The sequence below is a fragment of the Alosa sapidissima genome, chromosome 1 (genome assembly GCF_018492685.1).
Source record: "Alosa sapidissima isolate fAloSap1 chromosome 1, fAloSap1.pri, whole genome shotgun sequence".
Taxonomy (NCBI): domain Eukaryota; kingdom Metazoa; phylum Chordata; class Actinopteri; order Clupeiformes; family Clupeidae; genus Alosa; species Alosa sapidissima.
This window is the reverse complement of record NC_055957.1, coordinates 12,680,106-12,701,389: the sequence shown is the minus strand read 5'-3', so window position 1 is coordinate 12,701,389 and position 21,284 is coordinate 12,680,106. Positions and strand designations below refer to the sequence as shown.

At 41.7% G+C, this 21,284-nt stretch overlaps 1 protein-coding gene across 2 annotated transcripts; it reads left to right on the top strand.

Annotated features, from left to right (window-relative positions):
• The first annotated feature begins 118 nt into the window (after positions 1-118).
• On the top strand, positions 119-21,204 carry miga1 (mitoguardin 1). 2 transcript variants are annotated; one of them, XM_042068951.1, is made up of 16 exons: positions 119-239; positions 1,090-1,258; positions 7,275-7,443; positions 7,630-7,760; positions 7,944-8,079; positions 8,319-8,455; positions 10,522-10,639; positions 12,804-12,904; positions 16,867-16,985; positions 17,403-17,475; positions 17,602-17,688; positions 17,789-17,887; positions 18,362-18,496; positions 18,612-18,665; positions 18,907-19,023; positions 19,430-21,204. In XM_042068951.1, the coding sequence occupies exons 2-16, from the start codon at positions 1,163-1,165 to the stop codon at positions 19,646-19,648; spliced, it is 1,791 nt and encodes a 596-aa protein (XP_041924885.1). In that variant the 5' UTR covers positions 119-239; positions 1,090-1,162; the 3' UTR covers positions 19,649-21,204. The 2 variants fall into 2 exon arrangements, with proteins under 2 accessions (XP_041924885.1, XP_041924906.1); XM_042068972.1 differs by lacking the exons at positions 119-239; positions 1,090-1,258 and adding an exon at positions 6,200-6,725.
• Positions 21,205-21,284: the final 80 nt, after the last annotated feature.

Sequence of the window (21,284 nt, the reverse complement as noted above, 5' to 3'; positions counted from 1 at the left end):
TCAAATGTAGGCTATTAGGAACAACATTTTGTTTTGGCCTGGAGCTAGTCTCTCCCCCTTAATTAAAGGACTTTTATTTTGGTTAAAAAAAAAAAAGTAGTTCGTGACCACAGGAAATGTCCGCATGACGTTTGACGTAACTGTCTACGGACAAAACCAGACATATCAGACATTTCGGCCAGGTATTTGCTGTCGTGTCGATGGTCTGGTGAAGCCAATTGTCTATATGAAAAGGAAAGGTACAGTAAGCAGTTTTACTAAATGCATTCTGCCGTGTAACATCTCAAAGGCGTAATTTATTTTTGACTGTATGGATAGCCGCTAGCTCGCTAACCTAGTGCATGTTACAATCTATCCTATCCTATCCAAGGCAGCAGATCTAGGCACGGGTTTAGGACTTTCGGACACGTTCAACGTATTCTTTCGTCGCTGGCAGCATGGTTTAGTTTAGCATTAGTTTCATCTGTTGTTAGCTTTACAAACAACAGGTAATTTGCACTTAGGTTAGATGGCTGTCATATAGACACGTCGATGAAGGATATGGCTATAGGCCGACTTGAAACGCGTTAACAGAAACCATCTCCATAACTGCAGAATAATGCCAGCACTTATTGGAGGGTCTATCTTTTACTGTCTATGGGTCTGACATGGTCTGTCTGGTCAGATCAGTAAGAAGTAGCCGTGATATTGAGCCGTGCTGGCTATAATATCATCGTAATGGCACTATTAGGTGTTGCACCGGCGGCTCTGATGTCATTTTGTTGAATTGATTAAGACCTCACACCAATGAATATAGTCTATGCAATGCCCGGTCATTGACCGCACGACAGGTGTCTTAATATAGTGTGTATTGCTGCGGACAGTCCTATGCGGGAGTCAGTCATGTGATGGGGCCACTGCTGTCTGTCATGTGAACGTATGTAAGTTAATACAGTAATTGGATGTGTGCGACACAGCCCCAGGGCTCAGCACTAACAGCACACGTTTGTGTCAGCACACGTGAAGGAATAGCCAACACAAAGTTGCATTTTAAAATAGTTATATTAACACTCTTATTTGCATCGGATCTGTTCCTGCCCTTTTAAACAGCCTGAAATTCTGCGGACGACGATGGCCACAGGTTAAGACCATTAATCAACGGGATTATGGATAGATTGCCACAATGACAGATGACGCTCTCAGCTCCCCATTGTCCATCAAAGTGGCGGCCCTTCGTGTGGTAGACCTGCCTCTCTCCTTCTGCAACTCTCTGGCTGAGGTAATGTTTTGGACATTATATTGTTCAAAAGCTTAAACTACACCAATCGGTTAGAAGGCTAGCCAAACAGAATATAACAAAATGTTTGCTCCAAGCAACACAGTAATGACATTTAACTGACCATTGTGGACAAATATCCATGTAATATTAATATTATTATATAACAGTTAAGTATACTTTTAAAATATAGATTGCATGTGTCCATACAGCACTCTTTCTTTTCAGTATAGTCTCCTAGGCCCATTGTGCATTGTTGTCATTGTTTGGCACTGGTTATAACATTCCTTCCCTGTGTAGCAGTGCAGAAGTGCACGCATGCCCTGCAGGCAGGGCCTGTCTGTCCGGGCCAAGCGCATTATCGACGAGGCTCTCCGCTGAGCATGTACCCAGGGGGCAAAGGGGGTTTAGATGAAATGGGCTGCTGTAAAAGGTTGTTATATAAAAATGAAATCTATGATGTCTGAGGATCACAACCTGGGTGGACAACCCGGTCAACAAGCTGCTGGAAACTTGCAATTAGGGTCAAAACAATGCTACCTCAAATTCTGCTTTAACTCCCCGGAATCACCCAATCATGCTAAAAAGGTTTAATTATATCCATGAATCCAGGGCCATATCTCCCTGATACTTTATGCTAGAAACAAACTGAGCACACCTTTCAAAAGAGTGGAAGATAGGCTTGATTGTACATGTAATTAGAATGTAAGAGTTAACAATGCCTCTTAATTCATAGGTATACAAAGATATTTATAAATATTTAAAGAACATTCCATTATATTCGGTAGCATTCTTTTCCCTTTGTTGTTAAAATAAACAAAATACCATGTGAAGTTAACTTTTACAGATGAAATAATATTTTGATCATTTTACTAACCAGACTTCAGACCCATTAACACATTTAGAGGGAATTCAATTTCAAGCCTATGATTGCCTATCAAGTCAAACAAGATCCAAGAAAGGTTTACTGTTAATCTGTTAACTGATGTGAATTGTAGTACAGCTCTGTTTCTATACAGTAGGCCTACATAGTTTGCATATTTATGCAAGATCTGTTATTTGTATTATAATGTCTAGTATTTCTAATATTCTTTCACAAGTGGGATAGCTTTATTTATTCTATCGAAATTAAAAAAAAGGATTTCAGGATTTGGGGTTAGGCGGGTTATTCTGGAGTTCAATCCAGGTGTTTGGAGTGTAAGATAGACAACTAAATGTTGAAAGACTAAAACACACAGGAGTCATGTGTGGAGTAGTTTTTTTTTTAAATATACTGATTAAAACAGTTACATTAAGCAGCAATTTGTAAAACAAAACAAAAAACAATTAATGAAACAGGCAAACAGAATACAATTCAGGGTGATAACTAATTTCTGTAATAATGTTTTTACCATTTGTTTAGCTGTTTTCAGAGTCACTGCTGCTGTTGCTGCTCTCTAGTGTTTCAGCAGATAGATAGATAGATAGATAGATAGATAGATAGATCCCCAGGGGAAATTCAAGGTCTCAGTAGCATACAGACATCACACACACATTAGAAAAACAGTAGAAAAAAGAAATTAATGGTATATAATATAAAAAAAACAACTAAGCAATAAGGACAGTAGAAGATAAAGAATATACTAAATATACTAAAGTACAAATTATACTTAATAACAGTTAATCTAAATCAATTCTAAAAACAGTGATTTATCAACAGGCGCTTGCAATGACTGAGGCAGGGACTGAGCCTGTGATTCTCTGTGCATAGAAAGGTAAGGTGCTCTGTGTGAGTGAGTGTCATGGTGATGGTGCAAATGAGTAAGTCCAACAGTGCAACAGTGCAAGAATAAAGTCTAGAGACCAGCATAAAATAAGTATGGACATATCAGCGAGTATAGGCAAGGTAATATAAAAAACTATAGAAAAAACTATATTTATCTATCTATATTAGGACTTGAGAAATGAAGTGATGTCTTGATGTCTTTCACAGTGTTGGAACTTGTCCGAGGCGTAGACTCAAGTTAAAGATGTGCTTCAGTGGCTTCCCCAGTTCAGCAGCACAGGCCTTGAGTAGCCTTGGACACAGTCTGTCAGGCCTTGGGGTTTCTTTAGTTGAACTCTTACTTGATCTGCTGTGATGATGGGGGGTGTGGGGAGGGGGAGGGGTGCATCTGGGATCTGTGTGCGATTGCTGTTGACTGAAGTCATTGTCACCTCATTGTTCGTGATCGCTATGTGGGGGAGGGGTGCAATATCCAGTGATGGTGGGGGTACGATAGCCTGTGATGTGGACGTGAGTGTTGCACTGGTATTGAGGGGGTGTGGGGGTGCATGGGGGCTGGGGAATGACCACCTCCTTGATGTCCCTGTCAAGGATGCCAGAGTCGTGGACACCTCAACAGGCACAGGCAAGGAGGCGTCAGGTGGGGGCAGGGCGTGAGGTGATGGTGGCTTAGGTTGTTGGGTGTCACTGGGATGCAGAGCTGGAGAGACTGGGAGGTGGGGGTAGGGCAGGCACGCAAACAAGAGCAATGTCTGAGTCAGCAGGGGGTGGTGGACAGATCACTGCCATTGGAGCTGGAGCAGGGCAGTCAAACCTGTTGTAGAAGTGGTTCAGCTGGTTCACCCTGTCCAGGTCCCCCTCCACAGAGCTGCTGCTCTTCTTCAGGCCCCTGGCAAAGGCATCCTATGTAGCATGGAATTGCCCTCTTTGCACAGGAGCAGCTCTTCTGACAACCCTTAACACAACCACATGATATTGCCATGGCCATTGACACAGGCCAGGCAGGCTGTGTAGATGGAATTGAAAATGCTTGGCCCTCATCCAGAGACCATCCAAAATTTCTGATTTTTTACTGCCCAAGCGATTCATCATTATTATAGTGTTCATATTAATAGCGACTTGAAATACAACCCCAAAACAGAAAAAGTTGGGACGTTGTGCAAAATGCAAATAAAAACTAAATGTGATAATATACAAGTCTCGTAAACCCATATTTAGCAGAAAAAAGGACACAGACAACATAATGTTGAAAATGAAAATTTGGACTATTTCATGGAAAATATATGTTCATTTTGATGCCAGCAACATGTTTCAAAAAAAGTTGGGACGGGAGAATGTTTATCACTGTACTGCTTCACCTCTTCATCTAACAAAATTCTGTAAATGTTTAGGAACTGAGGAGACTATTTGCTAGAGTTTTGAGAATGAACTCTAGCAAATAGTCATTACTACACGATTTCAGTTGCTCAACAGTATGGGGTATTCTTAGTCATGCTTTCCATTCCATTATGCACCTAATTTGACAAATCTGAACTGCAGACAGGCCATTTTAGCACCTGGACTCTTTCTAAATACTATTTAAATATGTGCAGAATTCATTTGGCCATTGTTTTCCTGAAATATTCAAGGTCTTCTCTAGAATAGATATGGCAGTATATGTTGCTCAAAACCTGTATACATCTTTCAGAATTGATTGTGCTTTGCCAAATGTGCAAGATGCCCATGCTGTAGGCACTAATGCTCCTCCACACAGTCATAGATGTTGGGTTTCGAACTGAGCACTAAAACAAGTTGGATAGGTTGGATACATGGATAGGCCCTCTCCTCTTTAGCCCAGATGAGTCCATGATTTCCAAAAACAATGGCAAATGTTGATTGGTCTAACCACAGGACCCTTTTCCATGTTACCTCAGTTCATTTTAAACAAGCTTTTGGTTGTTAGAATTTTACAATGACAGGTGTAGAAACAGGTCTGGTGTTGATGCAGTGCCATCTGAGGTCCAGAAGACCACGACCATCCAATGTGTTTTTCAGCTCCTTCCCTTGTCCTGTAGATGATGGACCCCCCAAATACTTCACAATTTCATCTTAAGAAGCATTAAAATGGCATTGTTTCATCATTTGTGTGATGAATACCCGTACATCTTTACTTCTAAGAGACCCTGCTGGGATGCTCTTTTTCATACCCAATCATGTTGCCAGTTACCCTAATTAGTTTTCTTTATCATTACACACCTTTTCCAGCATTTTGTTATCCCTGTCCCAACTTTTTTTGAAACATGTTGCTGGTATCAAATTCAAAATTAAAATATATATTTCATGAAATAGTCAAATTTGTCATTTTCAACATGCTGTCTGTGTCCTTTTTTCAAGTAAATATGAGTTTAAGAGATTTGCAGATTATTACATTCTGTTTTTATTCACATTTTACACAACGTCCCAAGTTTTTCTGTTTTGGGTTGTAATTGTTTTATAATGAAAATTGAAAAGCACTTAGGCTACCATGACATTTCTCAACCTTGATTTCGCCAGCTTCTCGATATTTTATCGCTGCCGATGTCTTTGCAGTCCACAGCAGCAATAAGTGGTTATTTATTGCCTTCTAGTGGTGAAATGAAAATCCAAGTAGCCTAGCCTATTTTACATGGGATTTTCAACAATACAGGAAGTAGCGTTAACATAATCGTGCACCACTGCAGAAGAAGACGTTGTGTTTTTGATGTGTTTGTGGACTAAGTTTGTGCATAGTAAAAGTGCAAGGATACAAAGACAGAACCGACTGATATCTTATTTATGGACTGTTTTACAAGATCACCTTTTCGGTAAGTAGTATACGTAAAACTATTTGATCAATCAAAACTATTTTCTTTGCAGCAGGCTAAGCTAGAACTAGTGCTAGTGGAGAAACATGGATAATTAGCAACAGAAGTTCAAAGTCTTTCAATGTAACGTTACATAATCACAACTATATTTCATACTGCTTGTACAATCAAGATATCGTTTGAAAGCTGTATTCCCGTTGTGTTGGTAGGGCTGTAGATTTCACAACTAAAATGATATATAGCAGAGATATGAAAGCAGTTATGGATGATGGCATTTGATCGCGGCTGCTAGCTGCCATAGGGAACTGCAAAGAGCTTCAAAAGCGTATTTTTTTGCGGGGGACATGCATACTTTGAACACATCCTACAAGTTTCCAGCAGCTTGTTGACCGGGTTGTCCACCCAGGTTGTGATCCTCAGACATCATAGATTTCATTTTTATATGACAACCTTTTACAGCAGCCCATGTCTGATTTCGTAAAAAACGGGTGTTTTGCCCCCTGGGTAATGGGTGAACTGGTCCGTGTTCAGCTGGCAGGCTCCACTGTTTGTGTTGGTCTTGCCACCACAGGCTTATGCAACAGTAGTAACAGTGCACAACCCCAGATGATTGGCAGCTAATGAGAGCTGTGTGTTGCATCACAGCCAAAGCTCATTGGTGGTATGAATGTGAAGGGCAGGTTAACTAGAGACAGTCAGACAGTGCAGACAGAGATCACGGTCGTTGTGGTGGCTCTCCACATGTCCTGAAGGCTAACGGCAGGCTATTAGTGTGTGTGTGTGTTTGTGTGAAAGTTCCGGACCAGCCAGGATGGCACCAGGGGCAGCAGGCGTTTGTGTGATGCATACCCTTCCTAAAGATGCCTTATTTATTGTTGGACTGGTAGGACTGCTGTCATTTATGTTTTGTTATGTTGTAGTCTCTGTTTACAATATATGATGCTGGTTTGCATGCAGTTACTTTGTCTGGCTTCAATTGCAGTACTTAGACTAAAGATACAAGCATTCCGGTAATATCAGTTGCCATTAATGAGCTTTTTGGTAAAACTAACAAGCTAGCTTTTTTTTGTAGCAACGGCATAGTAGTATTGCTAAAAACTAAATGGCTTGAGTAAAAGTTCTTAATTTCTGCAACAAGACCCACATAACTAAGTTAATTGTCTGAGAGCCTTTGTAGAAATGTGTGCTTACATATCCTGAACATTACTATATTCCTTTATCATGACCATATACACATAGGAACTAGCTATATCAACAAAAACAATATTTTTCTGCTTGGTTTTGTCTTTTTTAAAAGAAGCTTTTGGGTTGTGTGCTCTTCTATAATATTATCAGTCTGTGCGCATCATCATTAATGTCAGTCTCCTTGCCCAAGCGTTGTATGTCCCTCTAGTTCTTTCTTCACTCAGTGATGTGTCTGATCTCCCTACAGGTTAATGTCAGCCCAGGCACAAAAAAGCTGTTTGCTGCCACAGCCTTTGGTGCTGTCTCCCTCATCTTCCTCGCCCGCCACTTCAAAAGGAGGAAGGGGAAGAAAAAGGCCCAGTCGCCATGGGAACAGGGAGAATTTGACTTTCTCCTTGCAACTCCCCCAGAGAAAGGTGATTTCTTATCATCTACTCCACCACAACTAGCCCATGCGTTAGGTGCCATGTATGGTTACACTTTTATGATGTTTTATCTTGTCATGGCTTTTTGCTCCCATTTTTGTTTCTGCAGTAAGAACATGTTTAAACTGCATTCAAAGTGGCATTTCAGTTATTTTTGTGTTTCTGCATTTTTTTCAGACACATGCATAGCCGGTAACCGTCAGAATCTCACCCTGCCACTTAACACTAAAAGCTGCTACTCCTGTAACTTGGTTTCTGGTGGAACCCTGTACAGCAAGCTCTCTGGCTCCTTGCAGAGCTTATCCTCGGTAAAGTACTCCTCTCCTTTCGTCCATTAAAAGCTTTATGGATTAAATATTTATTCATGTTTTTGGTCATGATACAGTTCAGTTAAAGGGTTTTCGTTGTTTCTTTTGGATTTATCACAGGCTAGTACTATAGTACTGTACTGTAGCTCTCCTAACAGCATTTGTTTGTGTTTGTGCTGGTAGGTTAAAAGCATGAACTCCTCCAGCAGCTGCACCTGTGCCAATAGCTCCAGCTGCTGGGACAGAAGTGCTGAGGATCAAGACATCTGCAGTATGGTCAACATCCCAGTCACCACCCCTGAAAATCTCTACCTGATGGGTGAGTTAGCACTAGCATTTAATCTCATGCAGTTGTGCATATATTGTGATGTATTAAGATGCAGGCAGATGAAGCTGGCCTGGGACTTAGGACGTAAGATGCTAACCATGGGGGTCAGTTGCAACTATCAGAAGTCCTAGTTTAAATGCATGATTTTACTATAAAGAGGTTTTTATTTCTTAGAGTTAGTAATGCATTTCAGTGACTTGCCCCTGTCTGTTTCTGTTTTGGGACCACAGGCATGGAGTTGTTTGAGGAGGCTTTGAGACGCTGGGAGCAGGCCCTCACCTTCCGCAGCCGGGAGGCAGAGGATGAAGCCAGCTGCGCCTCAGTGAAGCTGGGTGCTGGTGATGCTATCGCCGAGGAGAGCATGGAGGTAGGCACTGACCAATCCCCTGGCCCTCTGCTGCATTGAGAGCTCCATTGATCTTTGATGGCCGTACTTAACTGTGGTCCTGTCCACACGGAGACGCTTTTTAGGTTAAACGCAGAGGTTTTGCTTCGTCTCTTCGCAAACGAATCCTGTAAACGCACTGCCCGAAACCACACTTTTCTGAAACCTGGTCCCAGAGTGGAGAAATCTGAAACCGTAGCCCGTTTGAGTTCGTTTAGACAGCGAAACCGCACATCCTGCTTGCGTATCGATGATGTCATCGCCACACCTCAGCTGCCCTGGACTTGCACTTATAGTATTGCCTAACAATACTAGTTTTCATACATGACATTACCTACGATTACACTCCGTTAAGATAAATATCACAACTGATGCTGCGCAGCGCCGATAGCTTATGAGTTGGTGGACTGAACACTGTTTTTCCCGGTGTTTTTTTATACATTCTAGCTACTGTCAGTGACGCGAGAGAACTTAAGTTATTAGGAAAGTGCGGTGTAAGTTTAGGCTACATTAATTTGTGCGTAGTGCCAGTGTCATTCATTTATTTTACATGTCTTACAACATATATACATGCATTCACAGTCGAGTGAAATCAGATATAAGCATACAAAGGCGCTTAGAACTCACATTAAGCCGATGGTAGCACACTGAATGCAAATGCGCGATTTGATGCAGGCAAACGTATTGACAGTTACGAAGGTTTTATATCAATATTATAAATGTGGCGACAGAATAGCCTAGAACTTGGGTAAGCCTTGCGTTTAGTAGCCTAATTGCGGTGATAGCCAAAACTAATGTGAATCACGGACTATCCTACAACCAAAGAAAGTAAAGGTGATTAGTAGGCCTACCTGCGTTAGCCAAATAAAGGACGGGACTGCACCCTTCACAAACCGTAAAATAAAGTTTATTAGTTTTACAGTTGACTACAGTTGACAGTTCACCATCAGTCCACACAAACAATTCTGGTTTCCTTGCACTAGCCATTTCGCCGTAGCCTATTCTGTCTGTTTTTAAAGCGCAAGTTTTGGTGAATTTCTGTAAAGACACAGTGCCACCTATAGGCCTGGGGTATGAAGTAACGTGTTGAGATGGATCCGTTTGGACGCAAATATTCTTGATACGGTTCCAGGGAAGACGGAGGAAAGATCGGTTTGGTACGTGTGGACTAGGCCTGACTAATGTCTAATGTCTGACTAATGTCGAGTCATTTTGCAGCAAGTCAGTGCTATTGACCTTTCATCAGTGCCCTTTGCACTAAGTGCACCACATGTGGAGGGGAAGTGTCATTCACTAGAAAGTTGGACCCCTGCGACTGTTTGCCATGTGTCTGTACATGCTGCCAAAATGAAGGGAGGAGAATGCGGACTCTTCCAAACCAGAGGATTGCGGCAGGCCACTTTTACTTTGAACAGCTGCTTACAAGTGATTTCCTCACTCCTAAGCCAAAGCCTGATTTAAATAGTGTCCACGAGTGCAAGTCAGTGGCTTTGCATGCAGGGTGCCGTGCGACCTTAATGAATGATTACGGGAACCGTGCACCCAGTCATGCAGGATGTGGCCGCCGTGCCAGAATACCTCTTGATTTTGTCCCATAGGCTTAAACTATTTACAGTCAAATTATCAATGCACATCAAACAGAAACATACTGCAGGGAAATGGAAGGCTTTGCTTATAGCATGGTGCACTCCTATTGGGAGTATCAAAAGTTTTTCACCTACTTCCAAGATCCACGCTGCTTAAGCTTCTATGCTCTTCTAAGATTAACGTAATGCACTTTAAAATGTATAAATAGTGAGGGCATTGGACCTCACAGAGTGCATCTCCGTGTGAATGAAGGCTAGTTTATGGGTGTGTCCATGTTTGACTTCAGTAGAAACTCAAGAAACTCTTCCAGCCATAATACAATGAATGTTCCTCATATTCATAACTGGTACCATATGAGGCATCATACCTTGCACATGGGGGTCCAGGGGCATGTGGGCGGTGGATGCAACTTTTATTACCATTGGTCTTAATTCCTGGGTTTGTGGTTCCCTCTGTTGCAGGATATCATCAGTGCAGAGTTTATCCACAAGCTGGAGTCGCTGCTGCAGAGGGCCTACCGACTCCAGGAGCAGTTTGAGGGGGCGCTGGGGGTATCTGACCCCTCACACGTTAACAATGGTGAGGGGCTCACTTTATCATCAGCATCAGCACACACAATTTCTAAAGTTATCCACAAAGAGGTGAAATAATGGTATGCTGTCAGTGTATTTATTTATCTTTTGATGAAAAATAAGCTCCAGCTCCACATTGCACATGGGTTATATCAGTATCTTTCGCTGGGTGTCTTGGGTGTCCACTGTCCAGCCTCTCCATTCCTATCATTGCTTGGCGAACAATAAAGTTCGTTGCAGATATGGTTTATACACCTTGGTTGCATGAGGTGAGCTGGGTTGTCTTACTTTAGTCCTAAATATAATTTCACTAAATTTTCAGGTTACCTTTACAGTTTTTCTCAGTTGCTTTGGTGCTTTTTTCACATCACTATTAACATTTGCACAGCAGTTAGTGCATTTCTGAAAACAATTTCGCAAACTGCAACACCTAGTGGATAACCTGCAAAAGCACGTCACTTGCTCAAAATGGATAGTCCATTCCTCAAAAGCAAGTATTTATGTCAATGAAACTGCCAGTGTCATCAAAATGAGAAGTCTTGACACCATCGTTTATGAACAAGATAGTCAAATGGCTTTGTCATGTTTTCATTATGACAGTTTGTGATCTCAGTGTTTTTCCATGCAAAAAAAGGTCAGAACTCGGTGACACTACCTGAAAATGCTCAAGACAGCACTATACAGTACTTGTATAGCCATTTGAAAACTACAGTAAAGTTACAAATTGCTGTAGTTAGGGGAGTAAGTGAGTACAAGACACTGAATATGTGCGTTTCACAGTTTTACTGTATATGCTCTTTGCAATTTTACAGTATTGTGACAGAATTTGATAACTAGTTCACCAATTTTGTATGTAATAACTCAAGCAATGAAATGAAGACTATTAGTTTTATTGGGAACGACTATTCAGCATCCATAAGTATAGTTTATTCTGACTGACATGACAAAGCAACTGATACATGTTAAAAAGCATTTGCAATTTGTTCAGAGGAAGGAGAAATTGCTACTATGATGTGCACAAATGACTGAATGTTGTGGAGGTTGAACTAATAGTTATAAGAATTTTCATTCTGATCTGAGAAAAGCACCAAAGCGACTGAGAAAAACTGTAATATATACTCAGTGAGGTGGTCTTGTGTAAATGTGCCTTTAGGCATCTTGGATAAGTTAAGTAGAAATGGCAGAGCAAATTGTGTGGTGTACATTGAGGTTAATTTTGGTGCAAGTCAGCCATAGTGCAATTAAGTTGTCTTCTCAGCGCTAGCAACTGTTATCTGGATTGTATTCTCTCGCCCTCTGCTGTAGCAGCTGTTTCCTGAAGCAACCACACTTTATGCTTTGTGGAATATTGGTGCTTGTGTGTCACAGTGGATTAGTAGGGATCCCCCCCCCCCCCCGGGTCCAGCAGTCCACCAGCGGCCCCCTCTTCCTCTGCCTGTCCACATCATCATGACCACAGCCTTGAGCTGTGTTCTTGTGTTCTTACTGAACTCTAAAAGTGGCAAATACTGTCAGCTCGGGTCACCAGTGGCTTTTACCCTCTGTGGCTTATTCTCTCTTCTTCCGCTCAGCTGGACTTGACTGTGGGTGGTGGCATGGTGGCACTTGACTGTGGGACCATGATGGCAGGGTCATATGAGGCAGCCAATTGAGTTAGGCTATACATTTGGGATTTGGAAAAGTACTCCTGATTTCTTTAGGCTTGGGCAGAGAGGTTTTGAAAATTATTTTTATCAGTCCTGTTTAGATAGCACTGGTGAAATGAAATGTTTTGGCAAAGTACTTACATTTTGCATTGCACATTTGGTGTCTGTGTGGTGACTAATGTTTATATGATCATCAAAATGTATCTGGTGATGACTACTACTCTGGATGATTACTAACTTTTTCTATGCCCTGACACAGGCATCATAGTACATATACAGTCCTCCATCTCTGCCCTGCCCTGCCAACCTTTTCTGAGAGCTGGCACTCACTTTCAGCTCTTATTCTGTCTCTCTCTCTCACACACACACACACACACACACACACACACACACACACACCCTGATCTGCCTGATTTGATCTAAAATCTCAGAAGCTGCGTGACATTCAGCACATCAGTGCTCACGTGCGTTTGTGTGTGTGTGTGCATGTTTCTAACTCTAAGCCATTTCCTGTCTCTTTGCCAGACAAACACACAGACATCTCGAGCCGAGAGGACCTGGATGACTCTTGTCTGAAGGATACCCTGAGCATAGCCTCTACCGACTCCTTTGTGTCTGCTGCTGAGGTGAGACCACCACCAATAGTTCACACAGGTCTTAACACAATTGTTCAACACAACAGCAACACTCATGATATTATTCGAGTATAGTAAAACAAGCCAAGCAGTGGTCACACACTAACATAATGTAGATGCATAAATGTCGTACATTGAAGATTTGAGTGAAGGAAGCACCCCTGCAAGTATCTGGAATTTCCTGGTTAAGTCACAAGGCCAGTCTCATGTTTATCCTCCTGGCTGTGGACTAATAACTCAGCAGATAAGCTGAAAAGACTTAAGAAGCAGACGACCGTCTGGCTGCCAGTCGCGTCTCCGTTCATTAGCGTAGGTCATCCACCTGTAATCAGTGCTGCCCAGCGCAGATAACCTCAGACACCTTTAATCCATGCCCAGGGAGAGCCACAGCAATCCTGCTCTGTCTCTGTCATTGTCTGTCTCTCTACCACTGTCCCCCATGTGTCATTCCAACTGATCATGTTAGCCAGGTACATTCACTTAACAGAGAGGGAAATTAATGTTCCATTATTGTAAGTTGAGCTATAGATTTGTTGATCACATTAACTGTGTGCGCTACAGGTATTATTAAATGAGTTCACATCAATCACACAGTTTTGTGGGGGTTGATAAGCTTGCCAGCGGCAGGTCTCCAGTTGTGTTGCTGTCTGCTTGTTCTTACTCTGCACTGGTGGGGTGCTCTGGAGTAGCAGGCAAAATTGGGTCATTGCCAGAGAGGAGAACTGCAAAGGGGACTATTAATAGCCTTGGCACATGCCTACATGTTTACAGTGTGTATGTGTCAGTTTTGAGATTTGAGCCCCACTGCAGTTTGCTCTTGAGTGGAGGATTACAGAGTGAGCTCCTGTTTGGGAATTCAGTTCACGTACAGTCACAGTGTGTTGTAAACGTTTTCAGACCCTTTCAGTCCCCAGTTTGTCTCATCATCCAGAGGTTTTGTTTTTGATGGTCTTAACCCTTAAAGGTGTGGGTTTTTGAACATTCTAACATAAGATTTCTTTCCGCAACATTTCAAGGTTCTAAAATTCTATGTTGAATTCAATGAACCCAGAGCTAGGGCAGGGCGATATGGCCTAAAATTTTCAATTCGAAATTCGATTTTGATTGAAATCTGCATATCCTTCTTTCACAAGCATTTTACACCATACCTTAATACAGTTGTCTATTTAAGATAAGTGAGCGTTTGCATGCTTTAACCTTTGTTGTGGCATCCATGTTTTTCACACATTCATGACCACTCGCAGTGGGAAAAACAACGTAATCAGGGGGGCGGTCCCTGATATTCCCAGGTGGCATGAACGGACCATAAGCCTCTATGCTTATGGATGACCTCACTAATGAACGCCATTACTTTTGGTATCAGATCCTTCTTATGTTTGCTGCCCATAAGCAGCTGGATTAAGTTTAGAGACATTGGACTTAGCCTATGCCAGATAATTTTTCAATGATCGAATTTAAAAAGAAAAACGATTTTAATAAAAAAAAAAAAAACTCGATTTTCGATTTAAATTGATTTTTTTGCCCAGCCCTACCCAAAGCCCCAGAGAGAGCCCTATCTATAAGGCTCCGAATAATCCCAGATATTTGACAATCAAAATTACAAAATAATCCCAGATATTTGATTTGAAGATTATGGCGTGCTTTTAATCCACAGAAATATTTTAGACTTCTTAGGTTCGGGTGCTCTTTGGTTCAAGGTAACAAACTCAAAAAAAAAAAAGAGAGTGAAAAAAAATAATTTCTCTGGCCAAACTTTGCCCTAAAGAAGGCCTTATGCCGCTACGTGTGGGCTTTCATATATTATAACTGGTCCATTTAGGACATGTCATCACCGGTGTGACGGTACACCTTTAAGGGTTAAGTGCCATTCAGGTGCTTCTGGTACAACTCAAGACTCCTAGTGGGTTGTCATGTGCCTGATTGGAAGAGTGTTGAAGTGATGGTTGTCCGTCTGTATGGTTCTACTATCTCCACAAAGGAATTCTGGATCTCATCCATAGTCCTTGGTAAGCTGTTTGAAGATTCTTGGTAACCTGTCTGAACAAGGCCATTCGGTTCTACAGCCACAAACTCATAGATGCTTTAAATACTTATGTATATGGGATATTTCAGTTTAGTATTTTTAAATAAATAAACAAAACACTCCAAAAAACTGTTTTGCTTGGTCATTGTAGAGTATTGTGTATAGAGTGATGAGGAAAACGATGAATTGAAAACATTTTAAGGTGAGCCTGAAACTATTGAAAACTTAAAAGGCTTTGAACATTTTATAAATGCACTACTTGTTGCCTTTAAATGCGAATTATATTTTTGGCATCTGGCTACGGCGCATGCTCTGCTGCGACGACACACAGTCAGTCAATGTTCCATGGCGGCGTCACGCCTCTGTCTACTGTCGGTTTGTTTGTACCAGTATGTCTAGTGTTTGTTTTGAGAAGTTCTCACTAGTGTCTACGTCTTTATCCACCCATCGTTCTAGTGATTGTCAAGAAGCGCACTTTAAGAAAAGTTTTGTACCCTCAGCTATCACTGCACTAAACAAACTCCTGTGACGATCATCCATCCCCCCCCTCCCCCTATTCTTTTGTGTTTACGTTTGTCTGCACTGTCCACCTTTTTGCGAGGGAGGGAAACTAGGTGGGGGGGGGGGGGGGGGGGGGGTTGTATGGTGTGTGGTATGTTATATCTTATATGCTATGTGTGAGGCTGTGTATATCCTGCATGGAATGTAATGATGTGTGTGAAAAAGAATATCCTTATAGGACAATAAAGACTCAGTCTTACAGCTGGGCTACAGTGTGCGCAGTGTGGTATGGGCACTTCCATTGACTATAGTGAAAGCTAATTGTAGCAGCATACGCTCCTGGAACGGAACGCTTTAGTTGCGTGCCTGGTGTAGCCTGGCTGTTACACAGGCATTTGTTTGACAAATGAGGCTAACTGTGGTGCATGGTCTTTTGTGAAGGTGACCTGTAACTAATACAGTTCTACAGGGACTGACAGACGTGTAGTACATGCCAAGATGCTTTATTTTTATGCCACTGTTATTGTTCCATTGTCATCTGAGAATAGCTTGTTTGTATCCCTTTATAAATCATGCCTATAGTTCATGCAGTATCTGTACGCAGGGTTCCTACGGGTCATGACATTTCTGGAATATCATGGAATTTTGATAAAGTATTCCAGACATGGAAAGTCAGGGAATTTATCATATTTGGGGCAAAGTCATGGAATATCAGGGAATTTTGTTGTAGCAGTTTATAATATACTTGCCAAAACACATTAATGCAAATATATTTCCACACAGAATTAGTGTATATCTGGTTATTAGCTTTACGGCTTGTTTGAGTTGTGATGGTTAGCCCAACTTTGTTTCTTTAATGCCCATTTATTCATATTCCGCTCTAAAAAAGTAAAACATTCTTGAACGCTACACTGCTGCTCAGAAATGTTATATCATTATAGGTCATTGAAATTCAGGGTTTTTGTCAGGGAAAAAAAAGTTTTAGTTTCCAAACTACAAAACAAAACAACACATCAACAAACAGGGTTGTTGTTTGTATAATTGTACTGTGAAAACTTAAAAATAAAAGTAAAAAAAAAAAAAAAAATTGAGGAAGATTCAGTTCGTCGAATCGTCAGTCAATTGTTTGCATCACGATAAAAAGTTTAAAGTATTCAGAGTGCACCAGGTCATTCCTCGTTAAGTAGCCCGGCCTGTCTTTCTGATGAAGTATCTGTATTAGACAGGTAGTGCATGAGCAAACACTTGCTGAAAAGAGCAGGAGAGTTTCTTCCCACGTATGACCAGTGTTCATAAACCCACAGTCAGACAACTCTGAACTTGGACACCTGAGGGAAAGCACTGTACAGTCCTTGTTGTTTCTAAACCTGTCCTCAGAACCTCAGGTTCCACTTCATGTCTCATGCCGTCTTTGGGTTTTTCTCTCTAGCTGTCCGAGCACAGAGAGCTGAGGAGTGCCTATGCTCTAGGCTCGTTCTGCCACTACCCGTTCTATGACGAGGCACTGCAGATGGCCGAGGATGGGAAGATCTCCTGCAGAGTTCTAAGGTATGTTAGAGATGGTCAGGTTTTCTGCTACAACACAGGGAAGGCGTATGCTGTGGAAATGGGAGATGTAATCAAGGTGGTTCTAAGATATCTCTTCAAGTGAAATAGTTTTATCAAGTGACAGGCATACTGCATACTGTAGATACTCTATATGGCCAAAAGTATGTGGACAGGTCTCCTAAGTTCACTTGTTTCAGCTACACCTATTATAAACAGGTGTATAAGTCAAGCCCCAACTTCCCTAGTCACCTTGGAAGCAGAATGGTCATGCAGTAGAGCTCAGTGACTTTAGGGGAGTAGTAATCTTTTCTAGGGTACTTGTCAACTCTGAGGAGAAGCATTTAGAGGCTCACTCTGCCCTCCTTGTCCTTGCTGATGTGTGTTATTTTCCAGTCATTGTATGTTATTGTCCTCTAGGACCGAGCTGCTGGAATGCCTCGGTGACACAGATTTCCTGGCAAAGCTGCACTGCGTGCGTCAGGCTTGTCAGGTATGCATCTCGTGTTTTCATGTTGCTATTAAAATGGATTTACTCACTGTCACTGTCACTCACTGGCTGAACACAACAGTACCTTGCATTAATGTTTTCCGTCACCTTCTCCCACCTTCCCCCCAGCTCATATTGTGTGAGCGGGCCACCAGAAACTTTCTGGCTGATACTGGAAAGAAGATCCTGTCCTCCATCATTGTCAAAGCCCGAAAAGTGAGTGTGTGCGTGGGTGTGTGCTTGTTTGGTTCCTCACCACTGCCGCCACACCATGCTGCTGTCATTTCCCTGCTAACTGACGCCTGTGTTTTGTCAGAGCCCCAAGAGATTTGAGGAGGTGTTTGAGGAGATGATCTCCTTCCTGGAGCTGACTGACCACTGGGGCAACACTGAGGTGGAGCTGGCCACCCGCGGGGTGAGGGCTGCTTCTCCTCTTTAACGCACACACACATGTACCAGGTGCTGCAGGCAGATGAATAAAATCCAGTTATCAGACTCACTCAGTGTTTAGTGTTATTTAATAAGATAATTAATGTTATATTCGTAAAACTGTCCTATCGGGTAGGATATCTTGTAACCTGGGGTAAGAAGGCACTTTTCACCCAGCATGAATCATGCAAATTTTAAGAAAAACAACTATCGTAGGTGATTTATGGAATAAGAACAAGAATTGCACTTCATTCAGTTTTACAAAATGAAATGGCTTCTAAAGAAAAGCAAATGATGACTCTCATAAGTTAAGGCTGTGAGAGCTTTAGAGAATCTGGCTTGTGTGTTAGCACTTTTAAGCCAAAGTGTCAATTTGAGATGTCCAGCTCACTTTCAAAACCTGCATCTACAAGTAATTTGCACAATTTTTAGATGTTTTCCTTGTTTTTATGTCAATCAGGTCAAGCATTTGAACTTCTATGACATCGTCCTTGATTTCATCCTTATGGACTCTTTTGAAGACCTGGAGAATCCTCCCATCTCCATACAGAATGTTGTTAACAATCGGTGGCTGAACAGCTCCTTCAAAGAGACCGTAAGCTCATCACATTAGGACTTTCCCTCAGGGATCTTCCAAGCTCATGTTATGGTGCCAGACAAGCTCCATATCCTTAGTCACCCAAGTGATTTTTTTTTATTATGTTCCACAGGCTGTCGCATCAAGTTGTTGGTCAGTCCTGAAGCAGAAGAGACAATATATAAAGGTATGCTCTATTTGTTAGATATAAATAGCTCCTTATCGTTCTGATGTTATGATGCAGGTATTACTAATGTTTCACATAAAGCAGTCAATACTGTAAAATACCTGTTTTTATTTATTAATTTTAGTGCTCATCTGAGTACTTGCTCTGGGGTTTAAGGCTCTGTGAAGCCCCTAGAGACCGTTTCAGTTGTCTCGCCGCTATATGAATGCAATTGAATTGAGTTCTTCTCCTTCCCTGGTAGGTCCAGGATGGCTTCATTTCACACTTCTATGCGGTCTGTGAGCAAATCAGCCCCGTCCTGGCCTGGGGGTTCCTGGGGCCCAAGACCTCCCTGCATGACTTCTGCTGCTTTTTCAAGGTAAGTCACTAGTTTTAAGAACTAAGCTATTAACCAAAGCCATACACAAAAGATTAATGTGTCAAGGTTAATTGCAGCTGACCATCTGCCGTTTTATTTTTTTGTAACTACCAGTAAGAACTAAATTCAATCTTCTTTGTTGAGCCACACTTGTGAAGATGAACATGCTTTTATGTATGAGATTCGGAGTGTACATGAAACTCAGGATATTGTTATCATAATTTACAAAGTTGGTTCCCACTCTGAGATTTAACACATCAAATAAGCTGAATCATAAAGTAATCTAACATGTTTCAAACAAGTGTAACCCATAGTTCATAGTATATTATGCCCGCCTGTGAACATGGTGATAATTTCACCTGCTCAGGCTTAGAGCTGACTGACACTCCCCTCATCTGGTTGACAGGACCAGGTGCTGTTCTTCCTGAAGGACATATTTGACCTGGAGAAGGTGCGCTACACCAGCGTGGAGACGCTGGCTGAGGACATGCTCCACCTGCTGCACAGGCGGTCCGAGCTGCTCTTGGCCTACCTGGGTGCCGACACCTTCCGCCACCTGAATGGCTGTGTCACCTCACAGCTCCACCTTGTGCCCAATGCCATGCTGGAGGCCAGAGTACAATAACAAGTCACTGGACTGTTCCACCCGCACATCATTGAGAATACACTAACTGGAGGAGGGATGTGAAGAGGATTTTTGCCTCCTTGGTGCAGTGTTGTGCTGGCTTTTTGAGTGTGACTGCGGCTTGTTTTGTGTACTGAGCAAAAATATAAACGCAACACTTGTTTTCAACTCCAATTTTCATTCATTGAAGATTTGGTCTATGCACACAGGCTTATTTCTCTTAATTTGTGTGCACAAAGTTGTTTAAATCCATAATTAGTGGGCACTTACAGATGTGAGAGATCAAAAGATGCAGATCAAAATGCATGATTATGGCACAGATGTGCATTGGAATGTTTGCAATAAGTCTAAATTGTGCTGTTTTACCTCAAATGTCACTGATGACTTAAGTTTAGGAGTTTGCAACTGGCTGCAGGAATGTCCACCAGAGCTTGTGAACTGAATGTAATATGCACTAATATGGATTTTCACAAATTTCTGAACAGAATTTAACTTTATGTGCAACAGAATTTAATAACCTTTTATGTGCATGGAAGCCCTCTTAGAAATGTTAGGTAAACTCATGAAAATGTGTTGAGTTTATATTTTTGTTAAGTATAAGACCATGATTACCTTACAGGTCCGCAGACCGCATGGTGCTCAGTAAGTCCAGTCACAATACCGCTCCCATGTCGTTATAGTGCCATGTCAATGCAGTTGTCTTTTTTAATCTAACTGTTATCGTCCTCTGCAGAGGCTGACATGTCAAGCAGCAAGTTGGTCATATTGTACCAGAGTACTGTAAAGTACTTTTGACCTCATGGCTGAACAGTTCAAAGACATTTGTCTATTTTAATTATTTAACACCATGTCAGTTTTTTTTTATCATTTGTAATGACAGTCGGAAAAATTATTTAAAAGGGCACAGCAATGACTTGATAGCCCAACGGTAATGGTGTGGTTACATTGTGCAGGAGTAATAATACTGTGTATTGTAAAGGGATTTCTGAACGATAGTTTGGACGGTCTGGCTCATCTTGAGTGCATGTTCATTCAGCAAAAGACTACGTGTGAGATGCCTTGATAGACAGTCCCACTGAACTTAGTCTAGCAGGCCTGTTGCCCGTCTAACTGCTTAACCCGGCATATACACAGAGCATCATTGCTTATAGTGACCCATCTACTGTCCATTCCTTGTGCACACTACTTTGCTATATTCAGTGCTGGGCTGTTGTGAACGTTAAATTACTATCAGCCTTACTGGCAGCACCTGTAGTGTTGCCCTGCCCATTAGTATCGTGGGAAATACAGCCTGCCCTGAACTGTTACCAATGGTCTTCCTTCACACTTCTGAAGGGACAGGTTTTCATTCAACATTACATAAGCACCATTTTTGCTTGTATTGTGTCCATTAACTCAAACACTCAAATCCTGACAGTTACATTTGACTCAGATTAAGACTGGCATTTATTTTTATAGTTGCATCATTTCACCAAGACATGAATTGAATGGCAACATATGACTTGTGTACATGTATGCAGAAAATGTGTTTTAATAAAAAGGGCCATTTAAATGAGCTTCTACGTGTGTATACCAACTCATTCCCCTTAACATCACATCTCAAATGAGGAAAAACCCCCATTACATTGCAAATGTG

Excerpts from the sequence above, each read along its gene's own strand:
- miga1 (XM_042068951.1), top strand. The coding sequence starts at position 1,163 with ATGACAGATGACGCTCTCAGCTCCCCATTGTCCATCAAAGTGGCGGCC. Across the intron at positions 7,444-7,629 it reads TGCAACTCCCCCAGAGAAAG|ACACATGCATAGCCGGTAAC; the intron begins GTGATTTCTTAT and ends CATTTTTTTCAG. Across the intron at positions 17,888-18,361 it reads TGGAGCTGGCCACCCGCGGG|GTCAAGCATTTGAACTTCTA; the intron begins GTGAGGGCTGCT and ends TATGTCAATCAG.